General features: G+C 40.7%; 1 protein-coding gene and 1 pseudogene across 1 annotated transcript; one reads left to right on the top strand and one right to left on the bottom strand.

The window, feature by feature from the left end:
* Positions 1-3140: 3140 nt before the first annotated feature.
* LOC128561867 (BET1-like protein) lies at positions 3141-3631 on the bottom strand. Its single transcript, XM_053556556.1, has one exon. It carries the CDS (start codon positions 3590-3592, stop codon positions 3257-3259), a length of 336 nt encoding a protein of 111 aa, XP_053412531.1. The 5' UTR covers positions 3593-3631; the 3' UTR covers positions 3141-3256.
* Positions 3632-11474: 7843 nt separating this feature from the next.
* LOC128561866 (ADP/ATP translocase 2-like) lies at positions 11475-12437 on the top strand (annotated as a pseudogene).
* Positions 12438-16329: the final 3892 nt, after the last annotated feature.

The following is a 16329-nucleotide window of genomic DNA, read 5'->3' as shown; positions in this document are numbered from 1 at the left end:
CAGCTGCTGGGCCAACTCTGGTTAGTCACTTGTTATTTTGCAGACTGAAAAACTAAGAAGGTGTTTTTGCATTTTGAATGCTTATCAAACATCTTTGTAATATCTCCTGCTCCACAAAGACTAAAATATTTAGTATGTGGCTCTTTAACAAAAAAGCCCTGCCAATCCTTGTTGTAGATCTCTATGTAAGATGGTAGAAATGTTGAGGCAGAAAGGTGGTTTTCAAAACAGCATGCATCATGTGATGGTAAAATGAAATACATGGACTATACAATATAGGACTGCACAAGGAGATATCTCAACTATGATTACCAGTGTATCATTGTCACTATCCTTTAATGGTGTGTAATTTATATTTTGAATTCTACTTTTGAGCCTGAAAGGAGACCTAATGAAATAGAAAGGCAAATATTGTAAAGATGTCATTTCTCCCATAACGTTATAAAGGTAATGCCATCCTTTTGTTTGTTTGTTTGTTTGTTTTTGTAGAGACAGAGTCTCACTTTATGGCCCTCGGTAGAGTGCCGTGGCGTCACACAGCTCACAGCAACCTCCAACTCCTGGGCTGAAGCGATTCTCTTGCCTCAGCCACCCGAGCAGCTGGGACTACAGGCGCCCGCCACAACGCCCGGCTATTTTTTGGTTGCAGTTCAGCCGGGGCCGGGTTTGAATCTGCCACACTCGGAATATGGGGCCGGCGCCTTACCGACTGAGCCACAGGCGCCACCCGGTAATGCCATCCTAAATAAGACACAACAAGAGTTTGGAGAACGTGACGAAGTGACACCAAATACAGGGTGGGCATAAAGTTCGTGTGCAATTTATAATAGTAAACTATCTTAAATTGCACATACACTTTATGGCCACCCTGTATACTGGCTATAATAACACTAGTTGCTATAATACATGAACTCTCCCTCAATGGCTTAAAGACATTACATGGTCTTTTTGGCTGGGTGTGGTGGCTCATGCCTGTAATCCTAGCACTCTGGGAGGCCGAGGCTGGTGGATTGCCCGAGCTCAGGTGTTTGAGACCAGTCTGAGCCAGAGTGAGACCTTGTCTCTAAAAAAAAAAAAAAGCCGGGTTTTTAGAACTGGGGAAGAAACTGGTAGGCGAGTCAGTGGAAGTGAATAAAGAGCCTACGTGTATCCCCATGTAGTTTTAGAAATTTACTTCAAATCAGTGGGAATAATGGGGAAAACAGGCAAACCTTTTAGAAAATAGAACTAGAGCCTTATCTCTTTTAAGATAATAATTTTCTGGCTCTGCACTCGTAGTTCAGTGGTTACTGCACCAGCCACATACACCGAGGCTGGTGGATTTGAACCCAGACTGGGCCTGCTAAACAACAATGACAACTGCAACAAAAAATAGCCGGACGTTGTGGCAGGTGCTGTAGTCCCAGTTACTTGGGAGGCTGAGGCAAGAGAATCACTTTAACCCAAGTGTTTGAGGTTGCTGTGAGCTATGATGTCCTAGCACTCTACTAAGGGCGACATAATGAGATTCTGACTCAAAAAAAAAAAAAAAAGGAAATAATTTCCTGACAGAGCAAAAATTTTAACATACAAAATGTAAAATAATTTTGGAGTAATTAATTTTTACTATTTGAAATGAGGAAGACCTTTGTGAACAAGAAAAAAATACATAAAATATACAGAAAAAGACAATCTTTACAAAAATGTAAAAGCAATCCAATGAAGAAATGGTAGTCTGTTTAAGAAATTATGTTGGTGTAACTGGACGTCATAGGCAAATAGATGAACTTCAGTGGAAGTCCAACATCTCATATAAAACAAAACTCAAAATAGATCACAGGCTTAAGTATAAATCCTAAAACTACAAAACTTTTTAGAAAAAAAAATAGGAGAAAATCCTCACTATCTAGGTGTAAGAAAAGCAAAATACTTGACACAAAAATTTTGAAACAGAAATAAAAATTGATCAATTGAACATCATCAAAAATTAAAACTTTTCTTTTTGAAAGACCGTGTTAAGAAGATGAAAAGACAAGGTATAGCCTGGGTGAAAATATTTGCAAAGCACGTAACTGGCAAAGGACCTGTTTCTGGACTATACACAAAGAGCTCTCAGAACTCAAGTAAAAACAATAATAATAATAATAAAAATAGAGAAAATCCCTTTAGAAATGGGCAAGAGATACAAAGTCACTTTGGGAACGTTCAGTCACTCTGGAAAACAGTTCGATAGTTTTAAAAACACCTATACATGCTAAAATAAAGTAGTATTGAATTATAACCCAATATGGAAAAGTATAAAACATAAAATAAATGTCCATGAATCCATACTGTTATAAATAAATCATCAAATAAATAAACAAATGAGGGAGAAGAAACAAATCTCCCAGGCAGGAGGATTCTCAGTAGTTTTTGTAGACTCTCCACTCTCCAGGAAGTGGAGCATGACTTTCCTCTGTTTAAGGATATGGTGCATGGTGATTTCCTTCCAAAGAGTACAATATGGAAAGTGTGGTTAAAAAAACAAACAAACAAGAGTAGTTTAACAGTGGAGAAAACTGATAAACACTACCTTTGGTCAAGTCATCATCAATAATGATAGGTTGTGTTGATAGCGTATACCTTTAATATCATGTGATGAAAATAATGGATGCATGCAACAATCTGTATCTTCAGAGAATTATGCTGAGTTTGAGAAAAAGCCAATCCTCAAAAGTTTCACCATTTATATAATATTCTTTTTTTTTTTTTTGAGACAAACTCACTTTGTCACCATCAGTAGAGTGCTGTGGAGTCACAGCTCACAGCAACCTCCAGCTCTTGGGCTTAAGAGATTCTCTCTCTCTCTTTTTGCAGTTTTTGGCCAGGGCTGGATTTGAGCCCGCCACCTCCGGCACATGGGGCAGGCACCGTACCCCTTTGAGCCACAGGTGCCGCCCTTAAGCATCTCTCTTGCCCCAGCCTCCCAGGTAGCTGGGACTACAGGCACCAGCCACAATGCCCAGATATTTGTTGTTGTTATTGCTGTTGCAATTTTCATTGTTGTTTGGCAGGCCGGGGCAGGGTTTGAACCCGCCAGCCCCAGTGTATGTGGCTGGCACCCTAACCACTGAGCTATGGGCGCAGGACCTATATAATATTCTTTTTTTTTTTTTTTCCTAACCCAAGATTGTAATTTCAAAAGAGTATCTTGTACGTAAGTCCTCTGGAGCCCAGAACACCAGGTGGGGAAGACCCGGGCTGCCCTTGGCACCGGCAAAAGCCAGTTCCCAATGGCTCACGTCCTTGCCCTTGACAAAAGGTAGGAGAGAATGAAGAAGGCCACGATTAGGCCCACAGCCACACCACACAGAAGCTTCCGGTTGTCTCGCCCAGACCTTGCCATGGTGGAGAAGCGCTTCACGCTCCCTGTAAGCAGGCTGGTCATGCTGGTGAAATCCGAGTCCATCCCATCCAGGTACCAGTTTTGATCCTCTGCATCCCTATCGATGTCCAGGGCCAGTGATTTGAGCCTGGTGACCTTGGAGGCCAAGCTGTCAGCCATCCTCTTGTTTTCCTGGTCCAGAATCTCTTCCACCACGTCAGTACTCTGAGCCCGGGTCAAGTCCGCCATTACGTCCCGAGCCAACCTTAACTCGCCGCCACCGCCTTCTACGCGGCTTGGTCAAGGCCTATAATATTCTTGAAATGACAGAATTATAGAAATTGAGAAAAATTAGTGATTATCAGGTATTAAGGAAGTGGTGAGATGGCGAAGGAGTGGGTGTGTCTGTAAAAGGGCACCATGACCAATAAAGGAAAATGAAAATTTCAGGACTGGAGAGGGGAGGAAGACGGCGGCCGAGTAACAGCTTCCTTGCATCTGGGCACCATGAGTCTGGGAAGATAGGACTCCAGGCATCTCTGGCTGGTGGGATCTGCCTATCATCACCCCTGTGAGGATACAGGGAGTCAGCGAGAGACTTCTGGACCCCAAGAGGAGGACTATAACAGTGGAAAAACGGCAAGTGGTTACGTGTGTTCAATCCGTCTAAACCCGCCCTCAACTGTAAGTTCAGTAGCAGCGAGACTGCAAACCAGAAAGGCCTTACCTGTGAACTGTTTTGGTGTCTTTGGACTTGGCACTCAGTTGAACTGCCTTGGGGAGAGCCTGAGCGGGAGTGCGGAGAACTTTGGCTGTTGTCTAGGGCCCCAGTCTGAGCCACTGAGCCAGACAGAGCTAATAGTGTCTGGCTTTGGGTCGCAGGGAGCCATTGTGAGTGATCTGCACCGGCAAGCTCCGCCTTCAGGGTCGCAGAGCTAGAATTGGGTGGGAGGTGGTAACCCAGCGACCAAGTAGCCTAAGGGTGGGGTCTGAGCCGCCTTATAGCTCACTCAGGGGCAGAGTGAGACTGGTTTTGGCACACTGGGTAAGTGGATAGCCACTTCAGCAGTGATTCCAGCGACAAGCACTTTCCTGGGAAAGCTTCTGCTCAGCAAGTTTACAAGTTCAAAGTGCCTTTTAAGTGGGCTGAAGAGAGATTTAGGGTGTCTACCTGCTGGGGTTTGAGAAATCAGCAGTCTCTAGTCATATCAGAACTGTGACTAACATCTCATATCCCAGAAGACCACGTGTTGCCCAGACAATACTCAATAACATATACATACTGCTTTGTTTTTGGTTGTGTTTTTTTTTTTTTGGTTTGGTTGTTTTTTTTTTTTTTTGTTTATTTTGATGTTGTTGATGTTGTTTTGTTTTTTTAATTTCAACCTTTTCCATACAGATCCTTTTTCTTTCTCAATTTTTCTAGTGTAATTATAATTTCCCATTGCTGCCTTTTTCAATAACTAGAACTTCATTTTTGCTAGTGTTTCTACCGCTACTATTTGGTTTTTCACCCAATTTTTATCCCGTAAAGTTTTCTGTTTGCTTGTTTTAGTTTGATTTATAGCATTTTTGTCTTTCCTCTCTACTTGGTGGAGGTGGGGTACTGTGTCTGATCAGGTTAGCAAAGAGCTGCTGACCTCAAGGGAACCACCCAACTGGGCACCCCCAGAAGGTGGGTTTTTTTTTTAAGGTTGTGACAAAGTACCCTACTGTACACCTATATTGCTATGTCGCCCTCTTTCAGTGCCTCTCTTCTTTTTGTCAATATTCCATTTACCCACCCCCTCTCCTTTCTCTATTTTTCTTTTTTTTTCCTTATCACTTGGTCCTCCTTTCTTTCATCCCTTTCTTGCTCTTCAACCTTCTCACCCTTCTGGTCCTGTAACCCTTAGTCCACAGGCACGAGAACTTAAAGAGCAAGAGGAAGTGAAAGGAAAATTAGGGCAAGGAAACAGATAAAAGAAATCACTCATGAGGAAGAATCAGCAGAAAACTCCAGGCAACATGAAGAACTAGTCCAGAACAACCCCGCCATGGGACCATGAGGTAGCTACTGCAGAAGATTCCGCCTATAAAGAAATGTTAGGAATGACAGAAAGGGAATTTAGAATACACATGTTGAAAACAATGAAAGAAATGATTGAAACAATGAAGGAAACTGCTAATAAAGTGGAAAATAACCAAAAGGAAATCCAAAAATGGAATCAAATAAGAGATGAACGATATGAAGAATATAAAAAGGATATAGCAGAGCTGAAGGAAATGAAACAGTCAATCAGGGAACTTAAAGATGCAATGGAAAGTATCAGCAACAGGTTAGACCATGCAGAAGAAAGAACTTCAGAGGTAGAAGACAAAGTTCTTGAGATAACTCAGATAGTAAAAGACGCAGAAAAGAAGAGAGAGAAAGCAGAACATTCACTGTCAGAATTATGGGACTTTATGAAGCGTTCCAACATATGAGTTATAGGAATTCCAGAAGGGGAAGAAGAATGCCCCAGAGGAATGGAAGCCATACTAGAGAATATTATAAAAGAAAATTTCCCAAACATCACCAAAGATTCTGACACACTGCTTTCAGAGGGATATCGGACCCCAGGTCGCCTCAACTCTAACCGAGCTTCTCCAAGACACATTGTGATGAACCTGTCCAAAGTCAAGACAAAAGAAAAGATTCTGCAAGCTGCCAGGAGTAAGCGCCAGTTGACCCACAGGGGCAAATCCATCAGAGTGACCGCAGACTTCTCTAATGAAACTTTCCAAGCAAGAAGACAATGGTCATCTACCTTTAATCTACTTAAACAGAACAATTTCCAGCCCAGAATTCTGTACCCTGCTAAGCTAAGCTTCAAAATTGATGGAGAAATCAAATCATTTACGGATATACAAACATTGAGGAAATTCGCCACAAGAAGACCAGCTCTACAGGAAATACTTCAACCTGTTCTGCACACGGACCACCACAATGGATCAGCAGCAAAGTAAGAACTCAGAAATTAAAGGACAGAACCTAACCTCCACACTGATGCAAAAGATAAAACTAAGCAATGGACTCTCACCAAATAAGACGAATAGAATACTGCCACACTTATCAATTATCTCAATAAATGTTAATGGCTTGAATTCCCCACTGAAGAGACATAGATTGGCTGACTGGATTAAAAAACACAAGCCATCCATTTGCTGTCTGCAAGAAACACACCTGGATTCAAAAGACAAATTAAAGCTCCGAGTCAAGGGTTGGAAGAAAATTTTTCAGGCAAATGGCATTCAGAAGAAAAGAGGAGTTGCAATCTTATTTTCAGATACATGTGGATTTAAAGCAACTAAAGTCAAAAAAGACAAAGATGGTCACTTTATATTGGTCAAGGGAAAAATACAACAAGAAGACATTTCACTTCTAAATATCTATGCACCCAATTTAAATGCTCCCAGATTCTTGAAACAGACCTTACTCAGTCTGAGCAATATGATAATAATAACAGGGGACTTTAACACTCCTCTTACAGAGCTGGACAGATCCTCTAAACAGAAATTAAACAAAAATATAAGAGATTTAAATGAGACCCTAGAACAACTGTGCTTGATAGACGCAAATAGAACACTCCACCCCAAAGATAAAGAATATACATTCTCCTCATCACCCCATGGAACATTCTCCAAAATTGATCATATCCTGGGACACAAAACAAATATCAACAGAATCAAAAGAATTGAAATTTTACCTTGTATCTTCTCAGACCATAAGGCACTAAAGGTGGAACTCAACTCTAACAAAAATGCTCGACTCCACCCAAAGGCATGGAAATTAAACAATCTTCTGTTGAATAACAGATGGGTGCAGAAAGAAATAAAACAGGAAATCATTAACTTCCTTGAGCATAACAACAATGAAGACACAAGCTACCAAAACCTGTGGGATACTGCAAAAGCAGTTTTGAGAGGAAAATTCATTGCTTTAGATGCCTACATTCGAAAAACAGAAAGAGAGCACATCAACAATCTCACAGGAGGTCTTAGGGAATTGGAAAAAGAAGAACAATCTAAGCCTAAACTCAGTAGAAGAAAAGAAATATCCAAAATCAAATCAGAGATCAATGAAATTGAAAACAAAAGAATCATTCAGAAAATTAATGAAACAAGGAATTGGTTTTTTGAAAAAATAAATAAAATAGAGAAACCATTGGCCAGACTAACGAGGAATAGAAAAGTAAAATCTCTAGTAACCTCAATCAGAAATGATAAAGGGGAAAAAACAACTGATCCCACAGAGATACAAGAGATCATCTCTGAATACTACCAGAAACTCTGTGCCCAGAAATTTGACAATGTGAAAGAAATGGATCAATATTTGGAATCACACCCTCTCCCTAGACTCAGCCAGGAAGAAATGGAGCTCCTGAACAGACCAATTTCAAGCACTGAGATCAAAGAAACAATAAAAAATCTTCCAACCAAAAAATGCCCTGGTCCAGATGGCTTCCCTCCAGAATTCTATCAAACCTTCAAGGAAGAGCTTATTCCTGTACTGCAGAAATTATTCCAAAAAATTGAGGAAGAAGGAATCTTCCCCAACACATTCTATGAAGTAAACATCACCCTGATACCAAAACCAGGAAAAGACCTAAACAGAAAGGAGAATTTCAGACCAATCTCACTCATGAATATAGATGCAAAAATTCTCAACAAAATCCTAGCCAATAGATTACAGCTTATCATCAAAAAAGTCATTCATCTTGATTAAGTAGGCTTCATCCCAGGGATGCAAGGCTGGTTTAACATACACAAGTCCATAAATGTTATCCACCATATTAACATTGGCAAAAATAAAGATCACATGATCCTCTCAATAGATGCAGAAAAAGCATTTGATAAAATCCAGCATCCTTTTCTAATTAGAACACTGAAGAGTATAGGCATAGGTGGCACATTTCTAAAACTGACTGAAGCTATCTATGACAAACCCACAGCCCATATTTTACTGAATGGATTAAAACTGAAAGCTTTTCCTCTTAGAACTGGAACCAGACAAGGTTGTCCTCTGTCACCTTTACTATTCAACGTAGTGCTGGAAGTTCTAGCCAATACAATTAGGCAAGACAAGGAAATAAAGGGAATCCAAATGGGAGCAGAGGAGGTCAAACTCTCCCTCTTTGCTGATGACATGATCTTATACTTAGAGAACCCCAAAGAGTCAACCACAAGACTCCTAGAAGTCATCAAAAAATACAGTAATGTTTCAAGAAATAAAATCAGTGTCCACAAGTCAGTAGCCTTTGTGTACACCAATAACAGTCAAGATGAGAAGCTAATTAAGGACACAACTCCCTTCACCATAGTTTCAAAGAAAATGAAATACCTAGGCATATACCTAACAAAGGAGGTGAAGGACCTCTATAAAGAAAACAATGAAATCCTCAGAAAGGAAATAGCAGAGGATATTAACAAATGGAAGAACATACCATGCTCATGGATGGGAAGAATCAACATTGTTAAAATGTCTATACTTCCCAAAGCAATCTACCTATTCAATGCCATTCCTATCAAAATACCAACATCGTACTTTCAAGATTTGGAAAAAATGATTCTGAGTTTTGTATGGAACCGGAAAAAACCCCGTATAGCTAAGGCAGTTCTTAGTAATAAAAATAAAGCTGGGGGCATCAGCATACCAGATTTTAGTCTGTACTACAAAGCCATAGTGCTCAAGACAGCATGGTACTGGCACAAAAACAGAGACATAGACACTTGGAATCGAATAGAAAACCAAGAAATGAAACTAACATCTTACAACCACCTAATCTTCGATAAACCAAACAAGAACATACCTTGGGGAAAAGACTCCCTATTCAATAAATGGTGTTGGGAGAACTGGATGTCTACATGTAAAAGACTGAAACTGGACCCACACCTTTCCCCACTCACAAAAATTGATTCAAGATGGATAAAGGACTTAAATTTAAGGCAAGAAACAATAAAAATCCTCCAAGAAAGCATAGGAAAAACACTGGAAGATATTGGCCTGGGGAAAGACTTCATGAAGAAGACTGCCATGGCAATTGCAACAACAACAACAAAAAGAAACAAATGGGACTTCATTAAACTGAAAAGCTTCTATACAGCTAAGGAGACAATAACCAAAGCAAAGAGACAACCTACACAATGGGAAAGGATATTTGCATATTTTCAATCAGACAAAAGCTTGATAACTAGGATCTATAGAGAACTCAAATTAATCCACATGAAAAAAGCCAACAATCCCATATATCAATGGGCAAGAGACATGAATAGAACTTTCTCTAAAGATGACAGACGAATGGCTAACAAACACATGAAGAACTGTTCATCATCTCTATATATTAGAGAAATGCAAATCAAAACAACCCTGAGATATCATCTAACCCCAGTGAGAATGGCCCACATCACAAAATCTCAAAACTGCAGATGCTGGCATGGATGTGGAGAGAAGGGAACACTTTTACACTGCTGGTGGGACTGTAAACTAGTACCTTTCTGGAACGAAGTATGGAGAAACCTCAAAGTACTCAAGCTAGACCTCCCATTTGATCCTGCAATCCCATTACTGGGCATCTACCCAGAAGGAAAAAAATCCATTTATCATAAGGACACTTGTAGTAGACTGTTTATTGCAGCTCAATTTACAATCGCCAAAATGTGGAAACAGCCTAAAAGCCCACCAACCCAGGAATGTATTAACAAGCTCTGGTATATATATACCATGGAATACTATTCAGCCATTAAAAAAATGGAGACTTTACATCCTTCATATTAACCTGGATGGAAGTGGAAGACATTATTCTTAGTAAAGCATCACAAGAATGGAGAAGCATGAATCCTATGTACTCAATTTTGATATGAGGACAATTAATGACAATTAAGGTTATGGTGGAGGGAAGCAGAAAGAGGGATGGAGGGAGCAGGGTGGGGCCTTGGTGTGTGTCACACTTTGTGGGGGTAAGACAGGATTGCAAGAGGGACTTTACCTAACAATTGCAATCAGTGTAACCTGGCTTATTGTACCCTCAATGAATCCCCAACAATAAAAAAAAAAAAGAAAGAAAGAAAATTTCAGGACTGCTCCCAGCTGTTTATGTAAAAGAGAAGGTGAAACCTGGAGGCAGAGTTAAGCAGCATCCAACCCCAACCCCCGCCCACACCCAGTGAATTCCTCTAAGATGCATTAGCTAGATCTAGCTAGATCCCCAGGGAAAGGTAAAAGACCTCAGGCCTCTACAAGGACTGCCCAGTTTATAATATACAAGGCATTCTCTATGAAATTAAATAAGATAATTGTGAAATGAGTCCTTTTTAGGCAAATTAAAATACCGAAATTGTTAAATGTAAATTTAGCAATACATACTTTAGAAAGTAAGTTTATCTTACTTAGATCTGCTAATAAAAAAATTGGACACTGATAACCAAAGATACCCTAACTTCCTGGGTTTTTCACTGAAAATAAGTATTTACTAAGAGTTAACATTGTACTTGATTGTTAAAAAATACTAAGAACTGAGGCAGCGCCTGTGGCTGAGTCGGTAAGGCGCCGGCCACATATACCGAGGGTGGCGGGTTCAAACCTGGCCCCGGCCAAACTGCAACCAAAAAATAGCTGGGCGTTGTGGCGGGCGCCTGTAGTCCCAGCTGTTCGGGAGGTTGAGGCAAGAGAATTGCTTAAGCCCAGGAGTTGGAGGTTGCTGTGAGCTGTGAGCTGTGTGAGGCCACAGCACTCTACAGAGGGCCATAAAGTGAGACTCTGTCTCTACCAAAAAAAAAAAAATACTAAGAACCATCTGAGCTTTCAAAACTTGTTTTGCTGGTGGAGGGTTTTGCCTCCACATGGCTGGCTGCTGAGGATCAGGGTGGTAGTGGCTGAAGGTTGAAGTGGCTGTGGCATTTTCTTACAATGAGGCAATAATGGGGAAGTGTTGGTTAAGTTCCTACCCAAAGGGTACATTGCACAGATACATGGCACATTTGCTGTGTAAAGGACACAAATACAACTCAGGCTTTTATCTTACAAAAGCAAATTATGAACCTACTCATATGCGCAGGTACCCTCATTTTAATCTGTCATTAAAAAATTAATTAACTCCACAGGCCTGGAATCAAAGCCGGTTCTCGGCCTAGTCCTGTCTTGCAGTCGTGTGCCTCTTCTTTCCTTTCAACATGACAGATGCCGCTGTGTCCTTCATCAAGGACTTCCTGGCCGCGGCCAGGAAGGTGGAGTGGCCGCGGCCATCTCCAAGACGCAGTAGAGCCCATCGAGTAAGTCAAACTGCTGCTGCAGGTACAGCATGCCAGTGAGCAAATCACTGCAGATAAGCAATACAAGGGTATTATAGACTGCATGGTCCATATCCCCAAGGAGCAGGGAGTCCTGTCCTTCTGGTGTGGTAACCTGGCCAATGTCATCCGATACTTCCCCACCCAGGCTCTCAACTTTGCCGTCAAAGATAAACACAAGCAGATCTTCCTGGTTGGTGTGGACAAGAGGACCCAGTTTGGGCGCTACTTTGCAGGGAATCTGGCATCAGGTGGTGCCACTGGGGCAACATCCTTGTGTTTTGTGTACCCTCTTGATTTTGCTCGTACCCGTCTAGCAGCTGATGTGAGTAAAGCTGGGGTGGAAAGGGAATTCAAAAGCCTTGGTGACTGCCTGGTTAAGACCTATAAATGTGGTGGGCTTAGGGGCCTGTACCAAGGCTTTAACGTGTCTGTCCCAGGTATTATCATCTACCTAGCTGCCTACTTCGGTATCTATGACACTGCCAAGGGAATGCTTCCAGATCCCAAGAATACTCACAGCCTTGTCAGTTGGATGATCGGCAGTCTGTCACTGCCATTGCTGGGTGGACTTTCTATCTGTTTGACACTGTTTGCTGTCCACGATGATGTGGTCAGGGCGCAAAGGAACTGACATCATGTACACCGGCACATTGACTGCTGGGGGAAGGTCCTGAGTGATGAAGGAGGCAAAGCTTTTTTCAAGGGTGCATGGTCCAATGTTCTCAGAGGCACGGGTGGTGCTTTTGTGCTTGTCTTATACAATGAAATCAAGAAGTACACTTAAGTTCCAAGTTTCCCTCTGGGAACAGGCATGTTGTATTATATAACATATCTTGAACATTCTTGACAGGCTCATGGCTGTCTATTTATCAATGGTAACTATTTACTGGTTGAAAATGGGAAGCAATAATATTCATCTGACCGGTTTTCTCTTAAAGCCATTTCCATGATGATGATGGGACTCAATTATATTTTTTATTTCGGTCAGTCCTGATGAATAACAAATATGGAAAAATAAAAATATCTAAAATTAAAAAAAATAATTAAAAAAAGAGACAAAAGTGAAGTTTGCCTCATGGGTTAACTACTTTTCACAAAAGATTTCTCTGTAGCATGTGATGTTATTTCATAGTATTTTACCCACAGTAGCGCTTTCAAAACTGAAGGGTGGCTCAAGGAGTAAGGGTGCCACCCCCATATACCAGAGGTGGTGGGTTCAAACCCACCCCAGCCAAAAAAAAAAAAACCAAGAAAAAAATCCCGCAAAACTGAAGTCAATCCTGTCAAACCCTGCCACACTCTTATTGACCACATTTAAGTGATATTCTAAATCCTTTGTTATTGTTACAATACTGTTCATGGCATCTTCATCAGGAGTGGATTCCACCTCAGGAAACCACTTTCTTTGCTCATTCATAAGAAGCAACTCCTTATCCTTTCAAGTTTGAGCAGGAGATTGTAGGAATTCAATCCCATCTTAAGGCTCCACCTCTAATTGTAGTTCTCTTCCTATTTTTACGATGTCTGAAGTTCTTTCCTGCACTGAAGTTTTGCGCCCCTCAAAGTCATCCGTGAAGGTTAGAAACAACTTCTTCCAAGCTCCTGGTAATGTTGCTATTTTGACCTCTCATGAATCACCAGTGTTCTTAATGGCATCTAGAATGGTGAATGCTTTCTAGAAGGCTTTTATTTACTTTGCTCAGATTTCTCAGAAGAATAACTAAGATTGTCCTAGCCTTAGCAAATATTATTTCTAAATAATAATACTTGAAAGCCAAAATTATTCTTTGATCTGTGGGCTATGAAATGAATGTCGTGATGGCAGTCATGAACACAACATTACAATTCTCTTATAGCTCCATGAGAGTTCTTGGAGTGCTTATCCAGTGCATTATCAAGGAGTAGTAAGATTTTGAAAGGAATGTTTTCTTCTGACAAACAGGTTTCAACAGTGGGCTTAAAAAATTCAGTAAACAATGCTATAAACACATGTATCATCACCGAGGCTTTGTCGTTCCATTTCTATAGCACAAACAAGTAGATTTTAGCGTAATTCTTAAGGGCCCTGGGATTTCCAGAGTGGTGAATGAGTATTGACTTCAACTTAAAGTCACCAGCTCCGTTAGACTCTAACAAGACAGTCACACACTCAAATGAAGTTTGAAGCCAGGCATTGACGTCTATCTAGCTCTGAAAAGTCCTACACGGTATCTTCTTCGGTCTGTTTTGTCTATAATGAATATCTGTTGTTTAGTGTAGCCACTTTCATCAGGGATCTTTGCTAGATCTTGTGGATAACTTGCTGCAGTTTGTCTATCACACTTTCTGGTTCACTTTGCACTTTTATTATTCTGGAGATAACTTTTTCCTGATACCTGAACCTCATGAACCAACCTCTGGTAGCTTATCTCTCTCATCCCTCTCAAAGTCTTGCTCTGGATTAAGCTTTGGCTTAAGGGTATGTTGTGGCTGATCTGATTTTCTATCTAGACCATTAAACTTTCTCCCAGTAAGGCTGTTTTGCTTTCCTATCATTCCTGTGTTCATTAGAGCAGTACTTTAAATTTCTTTTAAGAACTTTCCCTTTACATTCACAACTTGGCTAACTATTTGGCACAAGAGACCTAACTTTCAGCCTGTCTCAGCTTGCAACATACCTTTCTCACTTTGCTTAGTTATTTCTAGCTTTTTGTTTAAATTGGGAGACACACTACTCTTCCTTATGCTTGAACCCTTAGAGGCCATTGTAAGGTTGTTAAATGGCTTGATTTCAATATTGTCTCAGGGAATAAGGAAGACAAGGAGAGGGAGAGGGACAGGGAGTAGCCAATCAGTGGAGCAGTCCAAACATATATAATATATCGATTAAGTTTATTAGCTTAAATAGGTACAGTTTGTGGAACCCCCACACAGTTACAGCGGTACCATGAAAAATCACTCACCTGCAGGCATGATGGTGCAAGCCTGGAATCTTAGTACTCTGACAGGTACTTGAGGTCAGGAGATAGAGACCAGCCTGAGCAACAGAGGGATATCTAAAAAGAAAATGGGCATGGTGGCATGCACCCGGAGTTCCAACTACTTGGGAGGCAGAGGCAGGAGGATGGCTTGAGCCCAAGAATTTGAGGTTGTTTGAGCTTTGATGATGTCACTGCACTCTAATAACAAATCAAGACTCTTTCTCAAAAAGAAGAAATGAAATTAAAGACATTTCAGGGACATTTTATACTACATCCTCAATGGTAAGAATCATTTGCCTTGAACAGAGGGTAACTCATAAAAATATAAGAAAAAAAATTAAAGCAAATCAGTTTTTAAAAAAATTTCAGCTACATATTGTATTGTTTTTGCTTCATTTAGTGAAATGCTATAATACCATAGTGAGAAAAAAATAACAAAACAAAACATAGTTCCCTATAACACTGTACTGATGCAGTATTCTCCCTGAACTTCGTGTTTTCAATTTCCAAGGTTTCAGTTACCTGTGGTCAATTGAGGTCTGAACGTAGGAGTATAGAACAGTCAGATACTCTGCGACAGTGATCACAATCACATAACTTTTATTGCAGTATACTTGTATAGCATATAATTACTGTTGTTAATCTCTTACTGTACCTAATTTATAAACTTTATCATAGGTATGTGTGTATAGCAACACACATAGTGTATAGAAAATTCAGTATTATCCATGGTTTCAGGCATCGACTGAGGGGGTCTTAGACAGTATCCTGTGCGGATGAGGGAGGACTACCGTGTATACACACAAAAGGGGAACATTTTTAAAAAAAATACTGCTCACCCTTACTACTGGTAATGTGCAATGATATTTTTCCATTGTATTCTATTTTATATCTTTTTAAAATAATGGACTTTGATCCATTAAATTGATTCACCACCTCCCACAAAGGCTTGGTCCCAAAGCTTTTGACAGAAGAAAGTTTGGAGTAGTGAACATTATTGAAGCATTAAAGACACACCAAGAAGCATTAAACACATATCATTGCCAGCCAACAATCTTCTGCTTGAATTGAGAAGACTTGCAAACAAATTTAAAAGGAAAAAACTTTCTTACTTGGTGATTCATTTTTATGCAAGGCCTTTATTAGGACGTCACCTCCCATCCACAGTCACACCACTAGTGGTAAACAGCCCATGCTGAGGGGTCACCACTATAAGAATTCTGAATGGTGGAAGAAGGGGACTGTTACCACTCCAGCAGGAGGGCACCAAGGGGGCTTGCTCAGGGTCATGCTGCACTTGGAGGTCCAGGGTCACAGTTCCAGTCACAAGACCGCACGCTGTACAGGTGTGCATAGGACCAATGGCTGCTGTAACAAATTACCACAAACCTAGCAGCTTAAAATACCACAGGTGCATTTATTCTCTTACTGTTCTGCAGGTGAGAAATCTGAAATCAGTTGCACTAGGTCAGAATCAAGGTGTCTACAGGGCAGGTTCCTTCTGGAGTCTCTGGAGTCTTCCAAGGAAAGAATCTGTTTTCTTGGTCACTGGGCCCTTCCTCTGTCTTTGAAGAACGTTACTGCACAGTCTCTGCCTCCCTCATCATACCACTGACTCTCCTCTGATTCTGACCCCTCCCCTGATCCTCAAAGTGATGACAACAGGCCCATCCAGGTTACCCAGGACAATCTCATCTCAAGACTATTAAATTCTCA

Source organism: Nycticebus coucang, chromosome 12, assembly GCF_027406575.1.
Source record: "Nycticebus coucang isolate mNycCou1 chromosome 12, mNycCou1.pri, whole genome shotgun sequence".
NCBI lineage: Eukaryota > Metazoa > Chordata > Mammalia > Primates > Lorisidae > Nycticebus > Nycticebus coucang.
This window is presented reverse-complemented; position numbering and strand designations above follow the sequence as displayed.